The following is a 26,033-nucleotide window of genomic DNA, read 5'->3' as shown; positions in this document are numbered from 1 at the left end:
TGACCACTCTCATGCTTAAAACCATCCCAGTACTTTCTGGAAAAAGGCCATGTTCCTTAGCTGGGAAATTGAAGGCCCTTCAAGTTGTGGCCTTAGCTACATCCTCCTTCACCTCTCCTCAGCCATTCTGAACTGCTTTCATCCCATATGTTTCCGGGCATCCCTCTGGGCCTTTGCCTCTCCTGTTCCGTCTGCTGAGAATGCCTTTCCCCTTGCTGGTAAACTGGTAAACTCCTACTCATTCTTCTTTAAAACCCAGATCTGTTTTAAAGCAAATATTGTTTGTTCTAAACAGTGCCAAGCACTGTTGTAGTTGCTGGGGATGCAGAAGTGACCATAACCGATAAAAATCCCACCCTTCCTAGCGGTCTAGTGGAATATACAGATTCCTGTTTGTATAGATGTAGATAACCTCTGAAAGGCAATGTCCTTAGGGAGGGGAGTGGCAGGGGACTTTTGTTGGATTATTTATCTGTACTACATATGTGAGTGTGTTACTTTAATAGGCTTATTAAAAATATGTGATCCAGAAAAGACGTCTCAGCACTTAACCCTGATAAATTCATTCATTCCAATGAGCAGCTTCTCTATTAACCAGGAGTCAGCTGCTTAACCGAGTGAGCCACCCAAGTGCCACCCAGGTGCTGTGAGGGGCAGCTTCTTTAAATAAAGGAGCAACCAACAAGTGATCCCCAGTGCCCCTCTGATCTGAAATAGTGGTCATTAATTCAAATGTCTAGAGGGGCCAGAGGTGCTATAAATTAGTAGTCAGTGGGGAGGCTAGCTCATCAGAGGAAAGCCTTTGTGGGGCTTCATGGGCCTAGTGTGGTGGGATCTTCAGATTTTCCTGAAAAAAAAAAAAAAACAAAACCCCAGCAATTTGCATTTCTAATGTGGATCTAAGTCTCTCAAGTTAAAAATATTGAGGGGTACTCGGGTACTCAGTTGGTTGGGTGTCGGACTCTTGATTTTGGCTTAGGTCAAGATCCCAAGGTCATAGAGCTGGGAGTTGGGCTCCATGTTGGGTGTGGAGCCTGCTTAAGATTCTCTCTCGTTCTCTGCCCCTCCCCCACTCACATTCTCTCCCTCTCTTCCTCATCCCCCAAAATCCCACAAAAACCAAAACAAAAATATTGATATTTAAATCATGTATTGAAATAGCATGAGCCAGTAAAACAGAGCCAGCAGTTTTTGACCTCTGGTCTTAAGCCAGCTTTCCTCAACCTTTTAGGATTGCTTCCAGCTACAGAAGATGGGCACTGAGATGGTTTGTATCCAGATGGGTCGCATATTGTCACTGGGGTCCCGGGACAGGATTCCGGTCTGCTCCTATTGCTTAAACTCGACTGGGCATGAGGAGCTGGGGCTGCGTACACCCTTTACTTCTCCAAAGGCATGATGCTGGCCAGAGATGGAGCCAGGACGGCTAAAGGGAAGCTAGCCAGAGCCACCCAGTGAGTCTGAGGGAGCACAGGAGTTGGAGTTCAGGCATCCGCCTTCAACTCTGAGCTCTTTCGCTCGGGACTGGGAAACGTTACTCTAGAGACGCGATCACCGGCCGGTGAACAGTATAGTTAATAGTATTCGTCTGTCCAACCTGCGCGAAAGGCCCAAAAAACTACAAGTCCCAGCATGCCTCGCTTCGCAGAGGACCCTCGCGCTGCCCCCGACTCAAACCATCTCTCTGTTCCTCATTGGCCCACAAGCTTAACGTGCTGTTCCATGATTGGTTGCGGCTCTTGTCGCTCATAAGAACCCATTGCTGAGGCTGGCCGACAGGTTCCTTGGAGCCGCTAAGGAGATGGAACACTACTTGACTAGACTGGGGGGTTGGTGGGTAAATAAAGCCACCTTGCCTCCGGCTGCGAGGCTTTGCTTTTTTAACTTTCCGGTGACACTAGGTTTGGAGGGTTTCCGGCCGGAGGCCATTAAATAGGACACCCGGAAGGCGGAAGTCCTAGGGCGGAAGTGTCCGAGTGGAACGGAGAATGGCGGCGGAAGGCTCGATTTGGCGCTGGGGCTGGGGCCGGCGGTGCCCGGGGAGGCCTGGGCTTCCCGGTCCCGGCCCTGGCCCCACTACACCTCTGCTTCTTCTCCTGTTGCTGGGGCCGGTTGTTGCGGATATAACAGACGGCAACAGTGAACACCTCAAGCGGGAGCATTCGCTTATCAAGCCCTACCAAGGTGAGGCCTGGGGCGGGAATGAATGCAGGGTGAGGGCGAGGCTGGACAGGGTTGGACATGTGAGTTGTCTTTCTCCCGAGCAAAGCAGCTCTGTGGGTTTCCTGCCGTTGGCAAGGCCAGTCCTGGAATGGCCTCTTACGCACCTGTCTGCCGGTCTCTGCCCACAGGGGTCGGTTCCAGCTCCATGCCCCTCTGGGATTTCCAAGGCAGCACTATCCTCACAAGCCAGTACGTGCGTTTGACCCCTGATGAGCGCAGCAAAGAGGGCTCTATCTGGAACCACCAGGTGAGTGGCTCCCGGGAGGTTAGGTGTATCCTTAAGTAAGCCACTACTCCCAATCTCCGCAGCACCTAGACCTGAGCGTAGTTTGAAGGTTTGCTTGGCACCTTTCTCCCTAGCCCCGGTCTTGCTCATCAGTAATGAAGTTAACAGGTAATGGCTGTTGAAGTTACCACGTGTCAGGAATTGTGCCTAACACTTTCCACCTTTCTCATTTAGTTTCTTCAAAAGCCTTGCGAAGTAAGTGATGTTGTTTCCATTTTACTGACGAAGCTGGGCTTAGAGTTGAAAGTACCTTTCTCAAAGTCGAAGAGCTAGTAAGCAGTGATGTTCTCAGGCTGTCTGAATTGAACTCAATAGTGGGATAAATGGAAAGAACAGAATCTTTATTGGGTAGTTTAAGTGTGTTAGGCACTGGCCTTATATGATTTAATTGCATTTAATTCTCAAACAGGCTGTCTGAAATAGATGGCTGTTGTGGCTTTATGCCGAGCTAACACAGTGAATGATATAAGCATTTAAATTCTGATCCCTCTGATATTGAAGTCCAGCAATTCACTTGCTACACTTGACCCCCTGCCCCTGGACAGTGGAGGAATCCCTTGGAAATACTTGCAGACTCCATCCATTTCCCCAGCACTTCACTGATGGTCTTGTCATCAATGGTATAGAGGAGCTGGACTTGTGGGCAGTTTTAATTTCTGTGACTTTTGCTCCAGAGGTTAGGGAACCTCACGTGTCACTGTCATGTCCTACATAATCAGTGGCCAAGATAAATTGCTACACAGACTCCACACTGAGGAAGTCGAGGTCAGGAAAGGGGTGAAAGGGGAATAATTTTGGGCTGGGTCACAGCTTGGGGCAGACTTTGCCGCTGCCTCAGCCTGCCTGATTCCAACTCTTCCCATGGCTTAAGCTGTTGGCCATTGTCCTAGTTTTCTCTACCCTGTTCTTTGGTCCGTTCTGGGAGACTGTGCCATCCTTGTGTTGCCTCATCTGCCTGTCTCTTCGCTCCTCCTCTCCTTTGCTAGGGGCATCTGGGTTACTTTCTTCAGTTTTCACTCTGATCCTCAGAGTCTGGGGTCTCCTGTCAAGGGATAAACAAGCATATGTCTATACAGTCTGGCCCCTGGTGCCTGGCATCTCCCTTCATTCTAGTAATTTTGTTCCAGCCTCTCTGGCTGCCTTCTTGCCTCAGGATCTTTGCACTTGTTGTTCCCTCTGTCTGGGACACTGCCTCCTGGCTCTTCATGCCTGGTTCTTTCTCATCTGGTATGTCTCTGCTTGAGTGCCACCCACTCAGTATTTCATTAACTACCTAATCTCCCCCGAGTCACATTCTGTCACATTATTCTGTCTTAAGGCTTATGGATAATTTTAAAAAGTTTGAATGTAGTGTTACATTTTTTTATGGAAGTGAGTTCAGTATAGCATTAAATTTTTTATTTTTTTATATATATTTTTATATTTTTTTAAATTTTATTTCTAGGAGAGAGAGAGACAGCGTGAGCAGGGGAGGGTCAGAGAGAGAAGGAGATACAGACTCTGAAATAGGCTCCAGACTCTGAGCTGGCAGTCAGCACAGAGCCCGACGTGGGGCTCGAACCCACGAACCGCGAGATCATGACTTAAGCGAAAGTCGGACGCTTAACCGACTAAGCCACCCAGGCGCCCCTAAATTTTTTATTTTTTAAGCAAGGTACAAATAGGGCTAGAACTGTTAGAAATTGGTTCAGTTACAAGTAACTTAATTATGGTTGTATAGAACTATTGGTTGGCATTGTCATGTCAGTGGTGTGGCGATGTCACAGGGCTGAGAGGATTCTGCACTTCATCAGATTTTCAGGCTGGAATATAATTATTATCCTTTCCCCACTTCCCCATTCAGTTCTAGGACCTTTCCTATTTGGCCCTGCGGATATTCTTAAAAGGTTGGAGTGTTTCCTGTAAATCTTAAAAGAAATTGCTTGGAACTATTAAAATTTTCTGCCTAGTGTTTCCCAAGAACCACCTCTTCTTTTACTGGGCAGGAGAAGTGCTTTCTGGACTTTTCTTTGTTGTCTGCCCCCAGAGGGGCTGAATTAGCAAACCCTCCTAAGCATCTGCTGTTGCCTAAACAGAGAGAACACAGCTTCTGCTGTGTTTCAACAGAGAGGTCCAGACCATGTAGTGGTCCCAAGGTGAAGTCTCGAGTCTAGTGGCTGGAGCACAGGACATAGGGAGAAGCCCAAGGGCCTGATGGGCCCCATCTTGAGGAGCCTTGTGTGGAGGCTGCAGAGGTGGTGCTTAACCTTTTCTGGCTGATGTACTGTCTGAAAGTGTATATCTTCTTGCGCTTTTTAAAAGTTCATATCCGGGGCACCTGGGTGGCTTAGTCGGTTAAGCGTCCGACTTTCGCTTAGGTCATGATCTCTCGGTTCGTGGGTTCGAGCCCTGCGTCGGGCTCTGTGCTGACTGCCAGCTCAGAGCCTGGAGCCTGTTTCGGTCTGTGACTCCCTCTCTCTCTCTGACCCTCCCCTGCTTACGCTGTCTCTCTCTCTCTCTCTCTCTCTCCTAGAAATTAAAAAAAAAAAAACATAAAAAAAAAGTTCATTTCCGAAATTACTTATCGTAAGTTTAAATATTTGCAAAGGATGTCGTTTCTAGCATATTTAAAATATTGCCATTTTAAAATAAAGCTGTTCATTACTCTTAAGTATATTCGGTGGAATCTAAATATTTCAACTTGGTATCCATTATGCCTTTTAAACACTGTGAATCAGCCCAAATTATACCTCAGTTTTTAAAATTTAATTTGTATTTTCATTTCTGCCCACACAGAATTTTATCCTATGCATATATTTAATGCTTGAAAACTTCTTGATTAGCTTGTTCTATCTTCTGGACCTAAAATAAGTGTAATAATTTAAGCCTTTTAACATTGGGCGCACCTGGGTGGCTCATTCAGTTGAGTATCTGACTCTTTGTTTCCACTCAGGCCATGATCCCAGGGTTGTGGGATCGAGCCCTGCGTTGGGCTCTGTGCAGAGGGAATGTGGAGTCTGCTTAAGATTCTCTGTCTCTCTTTTCCTCTACCCCTCTCCCCCATTCTCTCTCTCTCTCTAAAATAAAAATAAATTCGAAAAAATTAACCTTTTAACTTTGTTGGGACCTTGAAACTAAGTTTTAATATTTGGGTGGGATGTTACGATTAGTATTGATACACAGTTGGTCAAAATAAATTGATTACACAATTTTGAGATACTTATTGTAAAAGTAAACATTTATTGAAATGCATCTCAATAAACTGTTGTCCCCCACCCCTGTCTGGATGGATATTATTGTCAGAACGAGACAGGCCTCAGCACCACTTCTTTTTGTTTTTATAGATGTGAATGCTGAGAATCTGTGTTCACTTAAATAGTAGATGGAGATGCAGGGGGGGTTTGTTATAGCAGGGCCACTCAATATTTTAAACTTCTGTTGGTTTATAAGCTCAAAATCATGTAGCAATCTTTCATCAAAATGTTTGATGATGTATCAGTTGACTATTGGATCAGCTCTGCCTTCCACTTGTTGCAAGCAAGGACATGGAAACCACTAACTGTAAAATGCTCTATGATGGCCAAGTGATTCTGATTTAATTGGCCCGGGGGAGGGTCAGGGCATTAAGATTTCTGAGCTCCCCAGCTGGCTCTGCTGTGCATCTAGGGTGGAAAATCACAGCTGTGTCATGCTCTGCTTCCAGAAAGCAGCCTCTAAATTCGTTCCAGCTGGTATTTCACCTGCACCTGCTTAAAATCCCTCAGAGGTTTTATATTGTCTCCGTTTTGGTATTTCCCTCCACTGATCTGCAGTCTTCAGTCTGCCATGCGCAGAGACTTTCTAAGGCCCGGATAGTCCTACAGGAATCAGTTTCCAGGTTTCACCCTCTGTGTGTTATTCTCTCCTGAAACTCCTTTCCGTATGAACATACCAGGGGCAGGAGGGTAGGTGTTCCTTTCTCATCTCCCTGTTCGCAGTTGCCCTTCTGCTTGAAGGCACACCTTGCACCAGCTTGGGGTCTTAGCTCAGTGCATTGTTCCCAGGTGCAGAAAACTTCTGGGCACGAAAGAGACCGTTTGAAATCTGGTTTCTGGGCTGACTTTTGTAGAGGTGAGATATTAAAAAATTTTTTTCAAATATGTGAGTGCTTTTCTAGTTATTAAAAAATTAAGTTATTGTTAATATCCAGTCGGATTTCATCTTAGTCAAGGAACACAGTCTGTTATTTCAGTCCTTGGAGGTCTGTTGAGTCTTGCAAATGGTCCGATTTTTGGAAAATTTTCTGTGTGTCTGCAAAGAATGTGGATTCTCAGGTAGTTAAGTACTGTGTGCCATTTGGTCCTTAGTCAGATTTGCTGATTGGGTTCGAATATCTGTATTCTTCCTGAGGTTTTTGCTTGTTTTTATCAATTACTAAGAGAGGTATGTTAAAATTACTCTCTGGATTTGTTTTTATTTTTGTAATTCCATTAGTTTCTGCTTTACAGATTTTGAGCCCAAAATTTTCCTGGTCAATGGGATCTTTTATTAAATGTTTCTGTTATTAAAATGTCCATTTTTAAATTTTGTTATTGATATAGCCTCACAAGGTTGCTTTCAGTTAGCGTTTGCATGCTGTATCTTTTCCTGTCCTTTTCCTTTTTTTTTTTAATCTGAAAATGTCTTAATTTCATCTTCATTCTTGAAGGACACATTTGCTAAGCAAAGAATCCTGCTTTGGTGTCCTGTCCAAGAAATCTTGTTAAATCCAACGTTATGAAGATTTTCCCTGTGTTTTCTTCTAAGAGGTTTATGGTTTTTGCTCTTTAAGTCTTTTATCCTTTACTTAGTTTTTATTTTTTGTAATTAATTTTGATTTTTTTAAACGTTCACTCATTTTTGAGAGAGCGCGTGCGAGCATGAGTGGGCAAGGGGCAGAGAGAGAGGGACACAGAATCCAAAACAGGCTTCAGGCTCTGTGCTGCCAGCAGAGAGCCTGACATGGGGCTTGAACCCATGAACCATGAGATCATGACCTGAGCCGAAGTTGGACGCTTAACTAACTGAGCCACCCAGGCACCCCGTTTATTTACTTCTTAAACTTCTTGAAATAATTATAAATTCTGTGCAGTTGTAAAAAAAATAATACAGAGAGATCTTATGTACCCTTTTCAGCATATAGTTCATCTACATTTAGTAAAATTACTGATGCCTTTGGTTTTAATCCATCTACCTATTATTTTTACTTTTTGAAAATTTTTTAATTTTTAAAAGTTATTATGGGGTGCCTGGGTGGCTCATTTAAGCATCCGACCTGGGCTCAGGTCATGATCTCATGGTTTGTGAGTTCAAGACCTGCGTCGGGCTCTGTGCTGACAGCTCAGAGCCTGGAGCCTGCTTTGGATTCTGTCTCCCTCTCTCACTGTTCCTCCCCCACTCATGCTCGCTTGCTCTCTCTCTCTCTCTCAAAATAAACTTTAAGAAAATTAAAAAATTATTTTTTATTATTTACTTTCTATTTGTACTGCACATTCTCTGTTCATTTTTTTCTCTCCGGTCTTCTTTTGAGTTGGTTAATTTTTATTCCCTTTTTACTCTTCTGCTAGCTTAAAAGTTCTTTGCTTTCTTCCCAATTTTTTTTTTTATTAAATTTAATGTTTTATTTATTTCTAGGAGAGAGAGAGAGAGAGACAGCGTGAGCAGGGGAGGGTCAAAGAGAGAGGGAGTCACAGACTGAAACAGGCTCCAGGCTCTGAGCTGGCAGTCAGCACAAAGCCCGACGCGGGGCTCGAACCCATGAACCGCGAGATCATGACCTGAGCGAAAGTCGGACGCTTAGCCGACTAAGCCACCCAGGCGCCCCGCTTTCTTCCCAATTTTTAAGTGATTACTCGAGTTTAAAACGTGCAGCCATATTTTACCAAAGTCTGATGATAATGTGTACCTTCTTCCTGGACAATGCAAGGATCTTAGAATAGTTTAACTTTATTTACCCCATTGTTATTTATTTTAATCCTCTCTCTGTCATTTATTTAATCTTCTCATAAAACATTATTGTTTTATGCAGTCAAATATTTACTTAGATTTTAACTCTCACATTTACTGTTGTTGCTCTTTGCTCCTTCCTGAATCTCTGATTTTATATCTGGATAGTTTTCCTTCTCTCTGATGAATGAAAGACAATTTTAATATATATATATATATTTTAAATCTAAAAATGGGTCTTGTTTAGGGTGTCTGGGTGGCTCAGTCAGTTAAGTGTCCAACGCTTGGCTCAGGTAATGGTCTTGTGGTTTGTGAGTTTGAGCCCTGCCAGCAAGGGATTCTCTCTCTCCTTCCCCCCCGTCCCTCCCCTGCTTGTGTGCACAGGCACACCTGCTCTCTCTCAGATAAACTAAATAAATAAAAATGTCTCTTTTTAAAAAGTCTTTTTTATCTGAAAATGTCTTAATTTCATCTTCATTCTTGAAGGATGCATTTGCTAAGCATAGAATCCTGTGTTCTCCATTATTTTATTTACTTATTAAAAAATTAAAAAAAATTTTTATTCCTTTTTTGAGAGAGAGCACATGCGAGCAGGGCAGGGGCAGAGAGAGGGAGACAGAATCTGAAGCAGGCCTCAGGCTCCTAGCTGTCAGCACAGAGGTTGATGCAGGGCTCAAACTCACAAACTGCGAGATCATGACCTGAGCCAAAGTCAGATGCTTAACCAACTGAGCCACCCAGGCGCCCCTTATTCACTTATTTTTAAAAATGTTTATTGGGAGAGAGGAAAAGTGCACACACACAGAGACAGAGAGAGAATCCCAAGCAGGCTCTGTGTTGTCAGCTCTGAGCCCCATGCACAGCTCAATCCCATGAACCATAAGATCATAACGTAAGCCGAAATGAAGAGTTGGATGCTTAACTGACTGAGTCAACCACGCACCTTTTGTTATTTTCTTTTTACTACAAATACTTCAGTCTGTTGTCTTCTGGCTACCAGTGTTTCTGTGCAAAAGTCCCATATCAGGCTAATTATTTCTTTGAAGATAATCTTGTGGTTTTTATCCCCCGCTTGTTGCTTTTTTTTTTTTTTTTAAATATTTTTTTATTTCTAGGAGTGAGAGAGAGACAGCATGAGCAGGGGAGGGTCAGAGAGAGAGGGAGACACAGACTCTGAAACAGGCTCCAGGCTCTGAGCTGGCAGTCAGCACAGAGCCTGACGCGGGGCTCGAACCCACGAACCGTGAGATCATGACCCAAGCGAAAGTCGGACGCCCAACCGACTAAGCCACCCAGGCGCCCCAAGACCCCCGCTTGTTGCTTTTAAGTGTTTGATTTTCTACCACTCCTTCCTTCCCTCCTTTTTAAATGTTCCTAGGTGTGATTTTCTTTTTTTAAAGTTTATTTTTGACAGAAGAGAGAATGTGCAAGTGGGAAACGGGCAGAGAGAGAGAATCCTAAGTAGTCTCCACACTGTCAGCACAGAGCCTGATGGCGGGGCTCAAACCCACGAACCATGAGATTATGACATGAGCAGAAGTCGGTTACTTAACCGACTAAGTCACCCAGGTGTCCCTGGTTTTATTTGTCTTCTTTGGTTTGTCAGATTTAAGATTTGTGGCGTAATGTCTGCGAATCAGTTTTAGTAAGTACTTGGATATCTCTTTAAATATTCCCTTGCCCTGTTCTCTCACCACTGATTCTGAAATTCCAGTTTACATAGAGTATTTTACTCTCTGTCTCTGACAATTTTATATCTACCATTCTATCTGCTTCATCCTGGATAGATATATATGTGTGTGTGTGTGTGTGTATGTATATATATATAATATATATATATATTTTTTTACTTCTCTGACCCATGGATCACCGATTCTCTCCATCTGTTTTTATTAATCTACCTGTCCATTACATTGGTAATTTCAGTTATTGTATTTTTTTAGTTCTAAGATTTTTTTTGTAGTGTGATTCCCCCCCCCTTTTTTTTTTTTCAGTAATTTTTAGGACACCTGGGTGGCTCAGTCAGTTAAAGTGTCTTATTCTTGGTTTCAGCTCAGGTCATGATCTCATGGTTCATGAGATCAGGCCCTTCATTGGACACTGGTGTTGTGGAGACTGCTTGGGATCCTCTCTGTCTCCCTCTCTCTCAGCCCCTTCCTTGCTCATGCGCTCGCTCGCGCGTGCTCTCTCTCTCCCTCTCTCTCTCTGTGTCAAAATTAATAAACATTAAAATATATATATAAAATGGGGCGCCTGGGTGGCTTAGTCGGTTAAGCGTCCGACTTTCGCTTAGGTCATGATCTCGCGGTTCGTGGGTTTGAGCCCTGCGTCGGGCTCTGTGCTGACTGCCAGCTCAGAGCCTGGAGCCTGTTTCGGAGTCTGTGACTCCCTCTCTCTCTGACCCTCCCCTGCTCACGCTGTCTCTCTCTCTCTCTCCTGGAAATAAATAAAAACATTAAAAAAAAAAATTAAAAAAAAATATATATAAAATTTCAGTTACTTTTCAAAATTCTCAATCTTATGTTTTATTCCCTTGGTTATAGTAAACTCGTTATTTGAAAGTCCAGTATCTGGAGTTCCCATCAGCCTGTTTTCTCCCTCCCTCTTTTCTGGTCTTGTTGATAACTTGTCTTTTATGTGTCTGGTTATTTATTTTATGCCAGATATTTATTTGTAAGATTGTTGAAAAACTTGAGGCCTGGGTGAATCACTTTAGTCTACTTTCAGGGATTGAGAGGTGAGAGGGCTCAAGCTGGCTATTGCCCCTGGGAGGGCCTTTCCTCATTCACTGTTGTTTTTTGGGTTGCTGTCTTTGCGGTTCCAGCCCAAGGCAAGTTTGGCTCACCAGGCCTTCCACTCCCTCAGTAGGCCTTGGAGTCAGAGTCTTTGTCCATCTATCTTTTGTCTATCTGTCTGGTCTTCTCACCTCTCAGTTGTCTCCTTCTCGAATCTACAGATTCCGCAGAGCCAGAACTGGCCAAGAGCTGGGAAGGCTAAGACTTCACACTACTTGCAAGCTGTTGTTAGATGTCCACCAGCTCTACATTCTCAGGGGCCAGAGCTGGGTCTCATCACCTTGGTTTTTGGTGCCCAGAGCTGAAGCTGTACTTCTGATGCATCAGTGAATGCACAAGCCACATCACCCCTGGTGGCATGTAAAGTTATTCAGTTCGTTGTTTTTATTTTTTTAAACATTTTTTAAAATAAAGTGAGCATTATGCCCAGTGTTATGCCCAACAATCCTGAGATTAAGAGCCCCATGCTCTAGGGGTGCCTGGGTGGCTCAGTCGGTTAAGTGTCCAACTTCGGCTCTAGGTCATGATCTTATCGTTCGTGAGTTCGAGCCCCGCGTTAGGCTCTGTGCTGACAGCCAGCTCAGAGCCTGGAGCCTGCTTCGGATTCTTTGTCTCCCTCTCTCTCTGACCCTCCCCTGCTCACGCTGTCTTTCTCTCTCAGAAATAAATAAAATATTAAAAAAAAAAAGTCCCATGCTCTACTGACTGAGCCAGCCAAGTGCTCTTAAAGTTTTTTATTTTTTACTTTTTAAATTATGTTCACTATATAAAATTCAAATATAGAAAATATTTCTTGTAGTTCCCCTACCAACATCACCTATTATTAATGTTGGTTCATTTTTTAAAAATTTTTTCCTCTGTATATACTAATTCCTTTTTTTCAGAAAACTTTTGCCACTTATTTTCCTTCTCTTAGTATCTTTGATATCTTCAAATGTAAAGGCTTATGGATCTGTCGTGGTCTGTTAAAAACCTGAAACAACCAGATTGACCCCTGGAAGACGGAAGCATCAATAGTCCCATTGATCGAGAACATGTGTTTCCTTCCATCCTTATTTACACTGGTATTAATGATCTCTTTAATAGTTGCCAATCAGATAAGTCAACAATGTCTTGTTCTAGTTAGCTTTTCTGATGGGCCTTCATTTTTAATTTTTTAAATGTTTATTTTAGAGGAGATGAGGGGCAGAGAGAGAGGGAGACACAGAATCCGAAGCAGGCTCCAGGCTCTGAGCTGTCAGCACAGAGCCTGATGTGGGACTCGAACTCAAGAATTTCGAGGTCGTGACCTGAGCCGAAGTCAGACACTTAACTGACTGAACCACCCAGGTGCCCCTGGGCCTTTGTTTAAACACTTCCTCATGTACCCAGCTGCAGACTTCCTCGAAGTGGATTCTTGTTAAAGTATTTGTGAATACTTTAGCTTTCACAAGCAATTTTCTGGTGGATAAGGCCAAGCTGTGTTTCCCTTACTGTGGACCGTGCCCAGCTCTGCACCTGATGTTCCTGAATGCCACGGTGTATCTGCCTTCTTTCATATCGCAGTAGTTCCGAGACCCCAGAGCATGACCCTTCCGGCCCTCCAGCCCTGGCACTGTCCTCACACTGAAGCTGGGCTGGCAAGAAGTATGGGGGCCAAGAACTTGGGGTTTGGAGTCATCCAGAAGATTGGTTAGAAGGGAAAGACAGTGGGGTTGGGAGACCAGAAAAGAGTTGCTGTACTTTTATGTTAAAGGTCTGACGGCCATGGGAGGTATAGAAGACATAACACAAATTTCTGAGTCAGATCTGAGTTTGAGTCAGGACCATCCACTTACCTGCTGTGGACATGTTATTTTGTCTCTGAACGGGTTTTCTTTTTTGTAAAATATGTGGCTCCAATAGGGTTAATTCCACAAGGAGCAGTGGAGATGAAGAGGAAACAGGGCTGATGGGTTTGGCTGGTGTTGAGGAAGGTGAATCAGTGTGAGAACCAGGCCCAAGAGAAGACTAGGCCAGAGTGGGCAGTCTGGGCCTCAGACGGCCTTGGGACACTGTATGGCCTCCCTCCTTCCCACCTGGGAGGCCCAGCATCCCCCTCCCTTCCTGCTGAGGTGGTCTTTTGGTCAGTGGTACTTGTGACCCTGCTGCCTGGCCCTTTTCCAAGGACTGCCCAGTCTCTGTGGAGGAGATGGGCCTGTACGGGTCACCTCTGTGTGGCAGGAAGGCCCAGGGGGCTCTGAGTTCCTCTCTCTGCTTTCTCTCCAGCCTTGCTTCCTCAAGGACTGGGAGATGCATGTCCACTTCAAAGTCCATGGTGCAGGGAAGAAGAATCTTCATGGAGATGGCATTGCCTTGTGGTATACCCGGGACCGCCTTGTGCCAGGTAGGAAGGTGGGGGCGTTCTGCCCAGATTCGAGCACTGCTCTCTTCTTTGAGGACACCCGGGACCTCCAATCTACTTTGGGGAGTGTCCCTTTGTGAAGAGGAACAGCTGGATCCTGCAGCTCAACTCTAGCCCATTGTGGCCTGGTGTTGTACACCAGCTGAGAATGGATTTTACCATTCTACCATTTTTAAAACAAAAGGAAGACTGTGTGGCTGAGGCCATATGTGGCTGCAAAGCCTAATGTTTTTTCTTCTGGCCCTTGACAGAAAGTTGCTGACCCTTGGGTCAGAGGATGGGGCATGGGGCTTCCTTTCCTCTCTATAAGTCCTTTCTGTCTCCTTGTCACCTGACATGTCAGAACACATGGCCAGGTGCTGTCCCTTAAACAAGTTACCGTTTCAGATTTTGAGTCCTCTCTGCTATACCCCTTACACCTCCTCCTCCCTTAGAGATCCCTTCTCTTTCCTGGGCGAATGACCATAAATTAGCCTCTCTTTCCCTCACCCATACTGGCAATACTTTGTCCTTCAGGTACACAGGGGACAACTCCAATATCTCCCATTACGAGAGCATCTCCTTCTAATTCCAGGGCCTGTGTTTGGAAGCAAAGACAACTTCCACGGCCTAGCCATCTTCTTGGATACATATCCCAATGATGAGACTACAGAGGTATGCCGCTGCTCTCTCCCTCAGGCAGGACAGGAAGGACTGGGTATTTGGCTGGGGGGTTGGAACCAGGACTTCTCTCTGTTCTCAGCACAAAAGGGGCCTCCAGGGATCAGGGTGGTGGGTGACCCCAGTGCCTCCCACAGGATGCGCTGGCCTTAGAGTAACTGGTGTCTCGATCTCAGCGTGTGTTCCCGTACATCTCGGTGATGGTGAACAATGGCTCCCTGTCCTACGACCATAGCAAAGATGGCCGCTGGACCGAGCTGGCGGGCTGCACGGCTGACTTCCGCAACCGTGATCACGATACCTTCCTGGCTGTGCGCTACTCCCGGGGCCGTCTGACGGTGAGCAGGCAGGATGGGGGCTGGTTATGCCTGTGCTACTTCTGTGTAGGCTTAAGTTGATGGGTGGGCTTGGACCTGGCATGTACTTGACTTGCTGGCTGTCTGCAGGTGATGACCGACCTAGAGGACAAGAACGAGTGGAAGAATTGCATTGACATCACGGGAGTGCGCCTACCCACTGGCTACTACTTTGGAGCCTCGGCTGGCACTGGAGACCTGTCTGGTGAGCATCTGGGTTGAGCGAGGCATTAAGTCTATCTTGACCTTCCCTGGTCTTTTGGGAACTTGTGACATAGTTGATCGCTTTCCTTTTTGAACTTCCTTTGTTTGGTTCCACACACATCTGGGTTTCTTCCTCTACTTTTCAGCATCTGGGGATGTTGACATACCTGGGGCTTTATTCCGTGAGAACTCCTTCGGCCGTCTTCCCCTCTGCAGCTAGGGGACTTTGAATCCATATACTACAGGGTCCTACATTTCCATCACCAGCTCAGACCTTTTCAGACCTGTCACCAGTAGCCTGCTCAGCATCTCTGTCTGGATACCCAACAGGCATTTCAGTAGTCACATGCTTATAGCTGAAGCCCACATCTTGCCAAGGCATAAATAGCATCTCTGTTATTCTAGTTGTTCAGTCCAAGACACCTTGGTGCCACTGTGGTCTCTATTTTTTCTCTCACACACCACCTCTCATCCTTTGGTGAGTCCTGCTGGCTTTGTCTTCTTGGTGCAGCAGACCACTTCTTTCCCTCTGATAGTACCTGCCAGGTCCAGGCCGTCATCTTCACGCACTTGGACAACTGCAGGAGCCTCCCATGTGGTCCCCTCCTTCCATGTCAGCCTTCCTATAGTCTCTCCCAGTTCAGCAGTCAGAACGATTCCATTAAAGCCCAAGTGAAGTCTTGCCACTCCTCTCGTCTCCTACAGAATCAAGGCCCCTGTCTGCCCCAGTGGTGTTTGCTGGGCGCTGTGTGCCATGCCTCCCCTATGGACTCATGGCTTCCTGCTCCCTTATATCCCCCTCACCTGTTCTTCAGGTACACCAGTGCCCTCCTGCCTCGGGCCTTTGTACCTGTGCTTCATTCTTGACTCCTTCAGGTCTTGCTCAGATGTCACTTCCTCAGTGGGGCCTTCCCTGATTCCCTTATTTTAAAATTACACGTACCCCAGTCTCCTGTACACTCCTTATCCCCTTTCCTGGCTTTATTTTTCTTCATAGCATTTAACCATCCTGGAATCTCCCATGTAACTTATTTCATTTTTTGGGTCTGCTTGACTGAATTGTAAGCTTCATAAAGTCAGGGCTCTTGTCTTCTTTGGCCCACAGTGTGTCTGTATGCATTGGGGTGCTGCTAACCTGTGCAAGCCTCACTGGGCCACCAGGCCTGGGTGACACTTTATAGTGACCCTTGGCCATGGTCCTTAGAAGGCAATCAGGGTCCCCAGAGGGCAGGCACCAAGCTCTGGGCCAGCTCTTGCTGACCAGAAGTGGGAAACAACATACAGGACCAGACAGAGGGCTTATTTATCCTCAGGATAAACATTTCCAGGAGCCTCCCCTTCACCATTGAAATGTCTAGGTCCACTTGGTCCCCAGAGAGTCCATTGCTTTGGGGTTTTAAAGTTTTTAGTGTGGATATTTTAATTATACACCCAAAAGTGGGGAGGATAGTCCAATAACTCCCTTTGCCCGTTACCCAGCTTCAGGTAATCATTACTTGCTTGCTGATTACTTGGTAATCAGTTACTAGCTGAATGTCAGTCTTAAGTCACCCAGGATTCCAGCACAGTCCTTCCTCTCAGGTTGTCTGGAATTTCATTGGGTAGTACTTTAGCATATGTCAGGAGAAGGTTCTGGAAAAAAAGCGAGATCTGTGGCAGGTGGGTGCTCTCTAAGCATTGGAGAGGCCCAATGAAGAGTGTTGGAAATGGCTGTGTACACAGTAGGGCCTGACCATTAATCAGAGAGTTGTGAATGCCAGCCTCTGCAGCAGTAATCTCATGGGTAGTCACATGATATAGTGGTCTCTTTTCCCTTTTAATTCTTTTTTTTAATGTTCTGGGAGGGAGGGGGAGAGAAAGAGAACATGCACAGGGGGAGGGAGGGAGGGAGGGGGAGAAAGAGAGAGAGAGAGAGAGAGAGAGAGAGAGAGAATCTAAAGCAGACTCTGTGCTGACAGCAGAGAGCCCGACGCGGAGCTTGAACTCCCGAACCGTGGGATCATGACCTGAGCCAAAGTTGGATGCTTAACTGACTGAGCCACCCAGGTGCCCCTCTCAAATGTTTTTGTTTTTTTAATTTTTTTTCCTAATGTTTTATCTATTTCTGATAGACAGTGTGAGCAGGGGAGGGTTAGAGAGAGGGAGATACAGAATCTGAAACAAGCTCCAGGCCCTAAGCTGGCTGTCAGCACAGAGCCCGACGCGGGGCTCGAACCCACCAACCATGAGATCATGACCCATGAGATCATGACCTGAGCCGAAGTCGGACGCTTAACTGACTGAGCCACCCAGGTGCCCCTCAAGTGTTTTCTGGGATAATCACTGCCCAGATATTAGAGCCTAGCCCTCAGCTGGTTGCTGATTCGTTCATCTGCATCCAGAACTTGGGGTCTCTGACAGGAGCACTTGGCAGCTGCCTGCCTGCCCCTTGGGAGGATCAGACTTCTCAGCCGGCTGTAGAATAACATGCAGGTCCTTTTCTGGTACATACTGTCTGCCGGGCAAGCTGTCTTCTTTTTCTTGCTGTGATAACCAGGCAAGATGGAGATTATCACCTGGATTTACAAAGAAACTGACTCAGGATTTAGACCTAGGTGATTTTGACTGTAAAACTCATGCTTTTTTTTTTTCTGTCCTGCCTCCTCTCAGATTTCTTACTGTTGTGTTCTAGAGGTGTTCTGGCTCCTGGAATACCTGCTGGGGGTGGCTGGGAGTTGCTGGGAAGAAAACAGGCCCCTCACTAGGTAGGAGCAGAGTTCTTCCCTGGGGACCTGGCCATTCTCAGGGACTGGAGCAGCACTTCTCGCTGGGGAAGGCAGTCTCCATGCTCCTTCTAAGCTAACTCTTGGTCCTACAGACAATCATGACATCATCTCCATGAAACTGTTCCAGCTGATGGTAGAACATACGCCTGATGAAGAGAACATTGATTGGACCAAGATTGAGCCCAGTGTCAATTTCCTCAAGTCGCCCAAAGGTATGTGTGCAAGGCCCATCTTGGCCTGGGCAGCCTGGTATGGGGTTGCGGTGGGGCTGGCTTGGCTGAGTGCATATGGTCCATTTGCTTTTCCTCGGTCCAGCTGTGATTGTGGCCTGGGGTCTTGGATCAGCAGTCAGTGCTAATGAGTAGATTTGTGAGCACCTGGTACCTATTTCTGCTATTGCTTCATGCTGGGTTAATGGCCAATAAAGCCAAAGGGGCCAGTTTGTTGGTATAGTTGGCACGCAGGGCATTCTCATGTAACACATGTGAGGTCTCAGTGAATGGCCTGGGAAGTAGGTGCTGCCACTAGCCAGGGGAACTGGTCCTCCAGGTTTCATGAGCTAGAACGAAGTGAGAAAAGATTCAACCTTGAGTTTTTGCAAAACCCCAAAGCCTGGACTCTTCTCATGGTGCTAATTACCCACCAGTCTCTTCTCACAGAGCAAGGGTTCTGGTTGAAGTGAAACTCCTATGTGTGGACATCCACTCTAAGAACCCTGAAGTTGTGCCTGTGGGCTGGGGTGGGGCACTGAGAAGCCTCTCAGCCTAGCCCAAGGTCACCATGTGGAGTGTGAGCCAGAGTGACTTCTCACTTTTTGAAGATTCAAACTGCTTATCAACATCTCAGGAGGTAAACAAATCCTGCCATGTACTGCTGTTTTTGCAACCTTTAATTGAAGGTTTTCTGGCTGAGGGCTTTCAGAGAACTCATCTGCTCTGACCTACCCGGCAACCCCCTAAGGTTGGCCAGGCAGGAATTAATTCGTTTGCAGACTTGCTGATCCATTTGTTCCTTTAGCAGATGGTTCCAGAGCTTCCACTCGCTGCCTGGCCATGGGCTAGGTGCTGTCCTAGGGCTCAGTCTAGTGACTGAGGCAAAGAAGGGGGCAGAGGAAGAGAGAGGCTGGTGGTGAGACCGTGTCAGCAGACCTGCCCTGGTCAGGTTGTGTGGGAAAGGAGGACATAGCTTGGCTCCTACCTGGCATTCCAGGCCTTCTCCACAGTGAGGAATGGAGGGCTGGGGCTCGGAAGGAAGGCCGAGTGGCAGGAACAGGGTCTAGGCTGCACAGGGCAGATGGACTTGAGTCTAGACCCCCGTCCCTTCCCCCACAGGCTAGTGAACTTGACTAAGTCCGTTCCTGCTGTCAGTCTCCTCTAAAAGCGAGATCATGAGTTCCCCATCCCAGGGTAGTTGGGATTCCAGGAGAATACCTCGTGTCAGGGCCTCGTTTCCGGCAGAGTCCTTGATGTTAGCAGGCAGAGAAGTGGTGTGGCTGGAGCAGAAGGACAGGGGCTGGAGGGGAGAGTTCCCTAGGGACCATGGAATGCATTCAGGTGTGAATCAGGGCAGCTTTTGGCCAGGGCTGTGTCTCTCCAGATCGGGATCTTGGACCACTGCATGGCGCCGAGGTGGGGCTTGTGAATGCAGTTCTTGGGCCTGCCTTGTGCTGACTCAGCCTCTCCTGGGGAGGCCATGAATCCAGTTTTCACCAGCTCCTTGCAGAGAAGACACCTGGCGCCTTGCTCCCTGGGAACCTCGGCCCCAGTGGGATTATTCCTCTGTCCATTCCCCTGCCCCTCCCTCGTACAGCTGCGAGTCGGACACAGGGCTGTTTGCTGCCTGTTGCTCTGCACCATCCTGTTGGACTCTCTGTCTCCTGGGAGCCCGCCTGACTTCTCCACTTTGCCACTTCAGCTCCCCTTCTCTTCTCCCCCAGACAATGTGGATGACCCGACGGGAAACTTCCGCAGCGGGCCCCTGACGGGGTGGCGGGTGTTCCTGCTGTTGCTGTGTGCGCTCCTGGGCATCATCGTGTGCGCCGTGGTGGGGGCCGTAGTGTTTCAGAAGCGACAGGAGCGGAACAAGCGATTCTACTGAGTGGCCGGTGCTTTGCTCTGGGGAAGGCCTTGTTTTGGGCCCCGGCACTAATGTGAACTTTTTTTTTTTTTTTTTTACTGGGATTGTAAAAGAAAAACAGGACAACCTTATTTCTTAACCGTTTCAAAGAAATAATTAAAGTATTTTCGTACATTTTGCTTCTTGCCCAGCAGGGACAAACTGCAGGGCTGGGGAATAGGGTTTGGCATCCCCACACCTGGGGCAGAGTTCCTCGGCCGTTGCCAACATTTCAGGAGCAGGGAGGAGTCTGTGCCCGGAGCGGGGCCCTGGCAGGTAGCTTTTGAACACTGGAGGGCCCCCCAACCACATTGGGTGGGTGCCTGAGGATGCAAGCAGTGATGTTGTTTTGTGCGGTGTGTGTTGGTGGAAAAGGAGGCTGACTGGGGAACCTGGGCCCTCCTGGTCACCCTCTGAGCTTCTTCCCAAGGCAGACCCTCGAGTCAGGCTGGAGGAGTAATTTGGTGGGGCTCAGAGTGTGACCGTTTGCTAAATAAAGTGAAATAACCAACCTCAGCTGTGCGACTGTCCTAAGGGGCTTGCTTCTCTTTTCCTTCGAGTAACTTCCAAGTGGCCAGCTTTACAGCTCTCAGCCTCCTCCCCTCGGCCCTGCCACACAGCCCCAGGAGGCAAGTGCTGTGCCTTCTGTTCCCAGATAGGGAAGCACAGCTCTGGGAGGTCGAGGGAAACTTGTCCAGTGTCACATAGCAAATGGGGTCATGGGGCTGGGGCCTTGTGCCATCTCCCACGTACTCTGAGCCTCTCACTGAAAAGGCTCCGGCAGGGGAAGATGTAGGGTACCACACAGAGGGTGGGACCTGAGTGCAAGCGAACTCTAGGGACCTCTAGCTTAGGGGGCTTCAGGAAGAGCTGGAAGGGATTGGTGGGTACAGGAGGACAGGTTGGGGTCCTTTGGGGTGCATCGAGGGGAAAAAGATGGCACAGGGAGTGGAAGAAAGCCAGCAGTTAAAGGAAAGAACCATCATCTGGCAGCTTTCTTGGGTCTGTCTGTTCTGGCCATGGTCTGCCTCTGCTCTCCAGACTGTTCTTAGGTGCTCCTGACCCCACCATGGAACAGTGTGTCCCCATCCATTCCAGAGCCATCTTCAGCATTTTCCACTTAAATAACAATTGAGTCTCTCTCTTTAAAAAAAAATTTTTTTAATGTTTGTTTATTTTTGAGGGGGAGGGGCAGGGAAGAGCAGAGAGAGGGAGACACAGAATCCGAAGCAGGCTCCAGGCTGTCAGCATAGGGCCTGATGCGGGGCTCAAACCCACGGACTGTGAGACCATGCCCTGAGCCAAAGTCTGATGCTCAACCATCTGAGCCATCCAGGTGCCCGGAGTCTCCATCTTAAAAGCAAGAGCAACCCTGTGTCCCTGTTGTAACCAGACTTGTTGTAATTAATATTCTTGATTAGGTTCTTCTTTTTTTTTTTTTTTTATATTTTTTATTTATTTCTAGGAGAGAGTGAGAGACAGCGTGAGCAGGGGAGGGTCAGAGAGAGAGGGAGTCACAGACTGAAACAGGCTCCAGGCTCTGAGCTGGCAGTCAGCACAGAGCCCGACGCGGGGCTCGAACCCACGAACCGCGAGATCATGACCTAAGCGAAAGTCGGACGCTTAACCGACTAAGCCACCCAGGCGCCCCTTGATTAGGTTCTTCTAAAAAATGGATAGAAGTGGATGAGGTGAAAAGTAAGAACCTATTTTCCTGTCAGTCTTTCACCTTCACTCCTTGAGCTCTTGGTTGATCTGCTGTTCACAATCTTTTGTCCCTCTCGATGTGTCCTGTGTATACATGGGACTTGTCTTTCAACAGGTTAAATGTTGAGATTGTTTATAAGATCACAGTGACTGAGAAGTCTGAGCTGTGTTCTCTCTCATGGGGCTGGGAGCCTGTTCGTGAAGCTGTAAGAGAAAGCATGATCTTCCTTATTGAAATATTTTATTGAGGACTTTCCCTAGAAGAGTTTCTTTACTTGAAAAGCTAACTTGGAGTGCTTACTATATGCCAGGCATGGTTCTGAGCAGTTGACATGTATTAAATCATTTCTTTCCCCAATACTTAACCCACTTGGACATGAGAAATCTGCTAGGTTGGGTGGCTCCTGCCTCACTGAGCATCTCCCCCTTCGGTGAGCGCCATGTCCATACTGATGTGAATGGCCGAGGCCTGGAATCTGGAACTCTCTGTGGCTGTTACAACCATCATCAGCAGCACTACACTCATCATACCTGGCCTTTAATTTTGGCCCTATCATGGCCTTCCTGGATTTCCTGAATTATGAGGCAAATTGGCATCCTGTCCTATATGGCTCTTGCCCTTGGCTGCATGTTGGAGACATCTGGAGAATAAATGTTCTGTGTGATCTGTAGTTTGGGTTTAAGAAGTAGGTGGGGTGTGGGCAAGGGGAGTTTGAAAACAACCCCGCCAGGTGGTTTGGATGAGCGCATTAGGCTTGGGAACTCGCAGGTGTAGATCAGTGATTTGAAGGCTGAGATTGAAGTGGTCCTGGGCTGTTCTTGGCGGTCAGCGTCTTGTTTGCATCCCTTTCAAAGTTCAAACCTGGAGATGCTTCCCTAGAAGGTTAGGTTTGTGTTCTCACATCTGCTTTTTCACGCATGTGGGATCATGCTGCTATAATCTACATTTTTGCCACATGCATTTATTATTATTTTTAAATGTTTGTGTTTGAGAGGGGGAAGGAGCAGAGAAAGGGGGACAGAGGATTTGAAGCCAACTCCACGTTGACAGCTTCAGCACAGTGATCCCGATGTGGGGCTCGAACTCACAAACTGTGCGATCATGACCTGAGCTGTAGTTGAATGTTCAACCGACTGAGCCACCCATGTACCCCTGCCACATATGTTTAAAAGCAGAGTTATTTCATCATACAGAGTTTAAATAAAAATGTATATCCCTGCACCTGTTGTGCAGTGAAACACTGCTGACACATTTGCATCCATATTTGTCCCCTGCCCCAAATATGTGCCCCTCCTTTTGGAGGTGATTGCTGCAGATTCTGATTTTTTTCTTTCTTTCTTTTTTAATGTTATATTTATTTTCAAGAGAGTGCAGGTGAGGGTGAGGGACAGTGAGAACGGGGACAGAGGATCTGAAGCAGGCTCTGTGCTGACAGCAGTGAGCCCTATGTGGGGCTTGGACTCATGAGCTATGAGGTCATGACCTGAGCTGAAGTCCAATGCTCAACCAGCTGAGCCACCCAGGTGCCCCTGAGTTTTTTTATGTTTCTTAAAAATGTTACAGTGGAGGTATGTATGCCTAAATACAGAGTAGTATTTTGCATTCTAAAAATTTACAAATGGTACACAGATGTATTCCTCAACTCTTAAAATTCAGCATTGTTCATGGATCTTTGCATTAGATGTAGCTCAAGATGTGGCATGAGTGGACTCCAGGTTCTCTGGCCACTGCTGGATGTTTGGATGGTTTCTGGGTGTTTGCTCTTAGAATGCTGCCCTAACTGTTCTGAAGCATGTCTCCATCCATGCACATGTGGGAGGAACTGCCAGGTTGTAACTTCCATACGTTCCAGTCTTACTGGTTGTCCTGGCTTCTCTGTCGGTTGTATCCATTCTGCTCCCACCTTGGTGACTGATATTCCCTCTGCCCATTTCTCAGCACTTGATATCATCACTGTTTGCTTATTGATGATCTGATAGGTGTAAAAGTTTTAATTTGCATTTCTCAACTAGTCAGGTTGAGGATTTTTGTATCCTCAAGGATCCGTCCATGTGGTTTAATTTTTTTTTACCCCTCACCTTTTTCTTGTGGATATATGCGAATTCTCATGGGATTTTCTGGTGTGTGTTTTGCAGATTACCTCTCAGTATGCTTGTCTTTTGCTTTTCTAATGTTTTGTGATTTACAGTCTATATTTTAATGTCATTTACTAATCTTTTCCAAATATTTTTCCCCCAAAAGTCTGAAAATTTTGTTCAAACTTCGTTTATAACCTCCATGAAATTAATTTTTGTGTGGGGTGTGGTATAGGGATCTGGTTTTCCCACTATGTATAGCCAGTTGTCACAACACATTTCCTGACATTCATCCTTCTACACAAGCCACAGCACTGCTGAGTCAAGCGCTCCAGACACTGCTCCCTCGTCTTCCTTCTGTTCCGTGGCCAGAAGACCATATGCTTAGCTAAACCCTCCAGTTTCTTAGCTAGGTTGGCTCTGTGAGAGCTGTGCCTGCCGAGGAGGTGCTCCATAAAAAGTGCCAGATGGCAGCTGGTGTGGCTGTTTGCCCATCCCCCTCCTCCTGCTGGACCGTGGAGGTGACCCCCAGAGGTGCAGAGGCCCCTGTGACCGTGGGGGCAGAAGCGAGTACCAGAGCTGGGTGGAGCACACATCCTCAGGACAGCCCTGGACTGCTGACTGCTGGGCTTTTATGTAAAAAAATAAATAAATAAATAAATTTGTATTTGCTCAAACTACCGTGAGTCATGTTTTCTGTTATTTGAGGCTAAGAATAGCCCTCCCCCCCCCCCCCCCCGTGTATATGTCAGCTTTTCTAACCCATAAGGGTCTTCTCTGCAGGTAATGTTGATGTGTCCACTTGGTGCCACAGTTTTGGGTACTGGGACACGACACCAAAAGGAACTTACAGTCCCCCATGGAACTTACAGTCTGGTGGGGAAATCAGGTGAAATAAGTATTTATGGTATAAAGTAAGTTTAAAGTATATAGTAAGTATAACATATGCCACGTTAGTACTTGTATTTGTTTCTCGTAGCTCCCATAACTACATACCACAGACTGGTGGCTTTAAACGACAGAAGTTTATTGTCTCACAGTCTGGAGGCTGGAAGTCTGAAGTCAAGGTGTTGCAGGGCCATGTTCCCTCTGATCGCTCTAGGGGACTATCTGTCCCTGCCTCTTCCTAAATTCTGGAGATTCACTGCAACACTTGGCATTCCTTGGCTTGTAGACCTGGCACTCCAGTCTTTGACTCCATCATTGCATGGCCATCTTCACCCTGTCTTCTTCGGTCTCCAAATTTCCCTTGTATTAGCACGCCAGTCAGTCACATTGGCTTAGCCATCCCCATGACCTCATCTGACTGGAATAGATCTATATAGAACCTGTTTCCACATATAGTCATATTCTGGGGTTAGGACTCAGCGTAGCTTTTGGGGGGAACACAGCTCAAACTGGAACAGTGATTAAGGGGAACAAAACTAGGAAAAAGTGGATACAAGGAGTCGGATGAAAATGGTGAAAGACCTGCATTTGACTAACAACCTATGGGAAACAGAGTGAAAATTCATTGAGCTTTAGATTTGTGTATATATATATATTTTTCCATATATAATATTTTAATAAACAATAACTATCAAAAACAGCTTTTTTTTAAAACTGCAGTATTAACACACAATGTTACATTAATTTCAGGTATACAACATAAGGCTTTGACAGCTCTGTTATGCTGTGCTCACCACAAGTGTGGCTGCCATCTGTCCCCATACAATGCTATTACAGTACCATTGACTGTATTCCCTATGCTGTACTCTTCATCCCTGTGACTTATGCCATACCTAGAAGCCTGTATCGCCCACTCCCCTTCACCCATTTTGCCCAGCCCCCTACCTCCCTCCCCTTTGGCAACCATCAGCTCTCTATATATCTGGGTCTGCTTTGTTGTTAGTTTTCACATATAAGTGAAGTCATACAGTATTTGTCTTTCTCTGATTTATTTCACTTAGCGTAATACCCCCAGGTCCATTCATGTTGCTGCAAGTGGCAAGAGTTTGTTTTTTTTATATGGCTGAGTAATATTCCATTGTGTGTGTGTACCACATCTTTATCCATTCATCTATCTGTGGGACACTTGGGTTGCCTCTGTACCTTGGATATTATAAATGCTGCAATTAACTAGGGCTGCATATGTTTTTTTGAATTACTGTTTTTGTTTTCTTTGGGTAAATACCCAATAGTGGAATTACTGGATCATATTGTATTTCTGTACTTAATTTTTTAAGGAGCTTTCATACTGTTTTCCACAGTGGCTGCATCAGTTTACATTCCCACCAATGGTTGCTTGAGGGTTCCTTTTTTCCCCTCACATCTTCATGTACACTTATTATTTCTCATCTTTTTGATTCTGGCCATTCTGACAGGTGTAAGATCATATGTCATTGTGGTTTTGATTTGCATTTCCCTGGTGATTAGTGATGTTGACCATCACTTTATATGTCTGTTGTCCATCTGTCTTCTTTGGAAAAATGTCTCTTCAGGTCCTCTGCCCACATTTTAGTTGAATCCGTGTGTTTGGTG

At 46.3% G+C, this 26,033-nt stretch overlaps 1 protein-coding gene and 1 long non-coding RNA gene across 3 annotated transcripts; both read left to right on the top strand.

The window, feature by feature from the left end:
- The first annotated feature begins 1,951 nt into the window (after positions 1 to 1,951).
- On the top strand, positions 1,952 to 24,193 carry LMAN2 (lectin, mannose binding 2). 2 transcript variants are annotated; one of them, XM_039239739.1, is made up of 8 exons: positions 1,952 to 2,184; positions 2,352 to 2,470; positions 13,495 to 13,612; positions 14,205 to 14,284; positions 14,467 to 14,628; positions 14,737 to 14,851; positions 17,708 to 17,827; positions 23,820 to 24,193. In XM_039239739.1, the coding sequence occupies exons 1-8, from the start codon at positions 1,989 to 1,991 to the stop codon at positions 23,903 to 23,905; spliced, it is 996 nt and encodes a 331-aa protein (XP_039095670.1). In that variant the 5' UTR covers positions 1,952 to 1,988; the 3' UTR covers positions 23,906 to 24,193. The 2 variants fall into 2 exon arrangements, with proteins under 2 accessions (XP_039095670.1, XP_039095669.1); XM_039239738.1 differs by lacking the exon at positions 23,820 to 24,193 and adding an exon at positions 19,552 to 20,246 and having other exon boundaries at positions 1,954 to 2,184.
- On the top strand, positions 20,998 to 22,870 carry LOC120236765. The gene is made up of 2 exons (XR_005529766.1): positions 20,998 to 21,151; positions 21,390 to 22,870. It is a non-coding gene; the product is annotated as an uncharacterized LOC120236765 (long non-coding RNA).
- Positions 24,194 to 26,033: the final 1,840 nt, after the last annotated feature.

The sequence above is a fragment of the Hyaena hyaena genome, unplaced genomic scaffold, assembly GCF_003009895.1.
Source record: "Hyaena hyaena isolate Hyena2069 unplaced genomic scaffold, ASM300989v1 scaffold_160, whole genome shotgun sequence".
NCBI classification, from domain to species: domain Eukaryota; kingdom Metazoa; phylum Chordata; class Mammalia; order Carnivora; family Hyaenidae; genus Hyaena; species Hyaena hyaena.
The sequence above is the reverse complement of the archived record's forward strand: the minus strand, read 5'-3'. Positions and strand labels throughout refer to the sequence as shown.

Coding starts and splice junctions, on each gene's coding strand:
- LMAN2 (XM_039239738.1), top strand. CDS start 1,989: ATGGCGGCGGAAGGCTCGATTTGGCGCTGGGGCTGGGGCCGGCGGTGC. Junction 14,285..14,466: donor CCAATGATGAGACTACAGAG/GTATGCCGCTGC, acceptor TCTCGATCTCAG/CGTGTGTTCCCGTACATCTC. Junction 14,852..17,707: donor TGGCACTGGAGACCTGTCTG/GTGAGCATCTGG, acceptor TTGGTCCTACAG/ACAATCATGACATCATCTCC.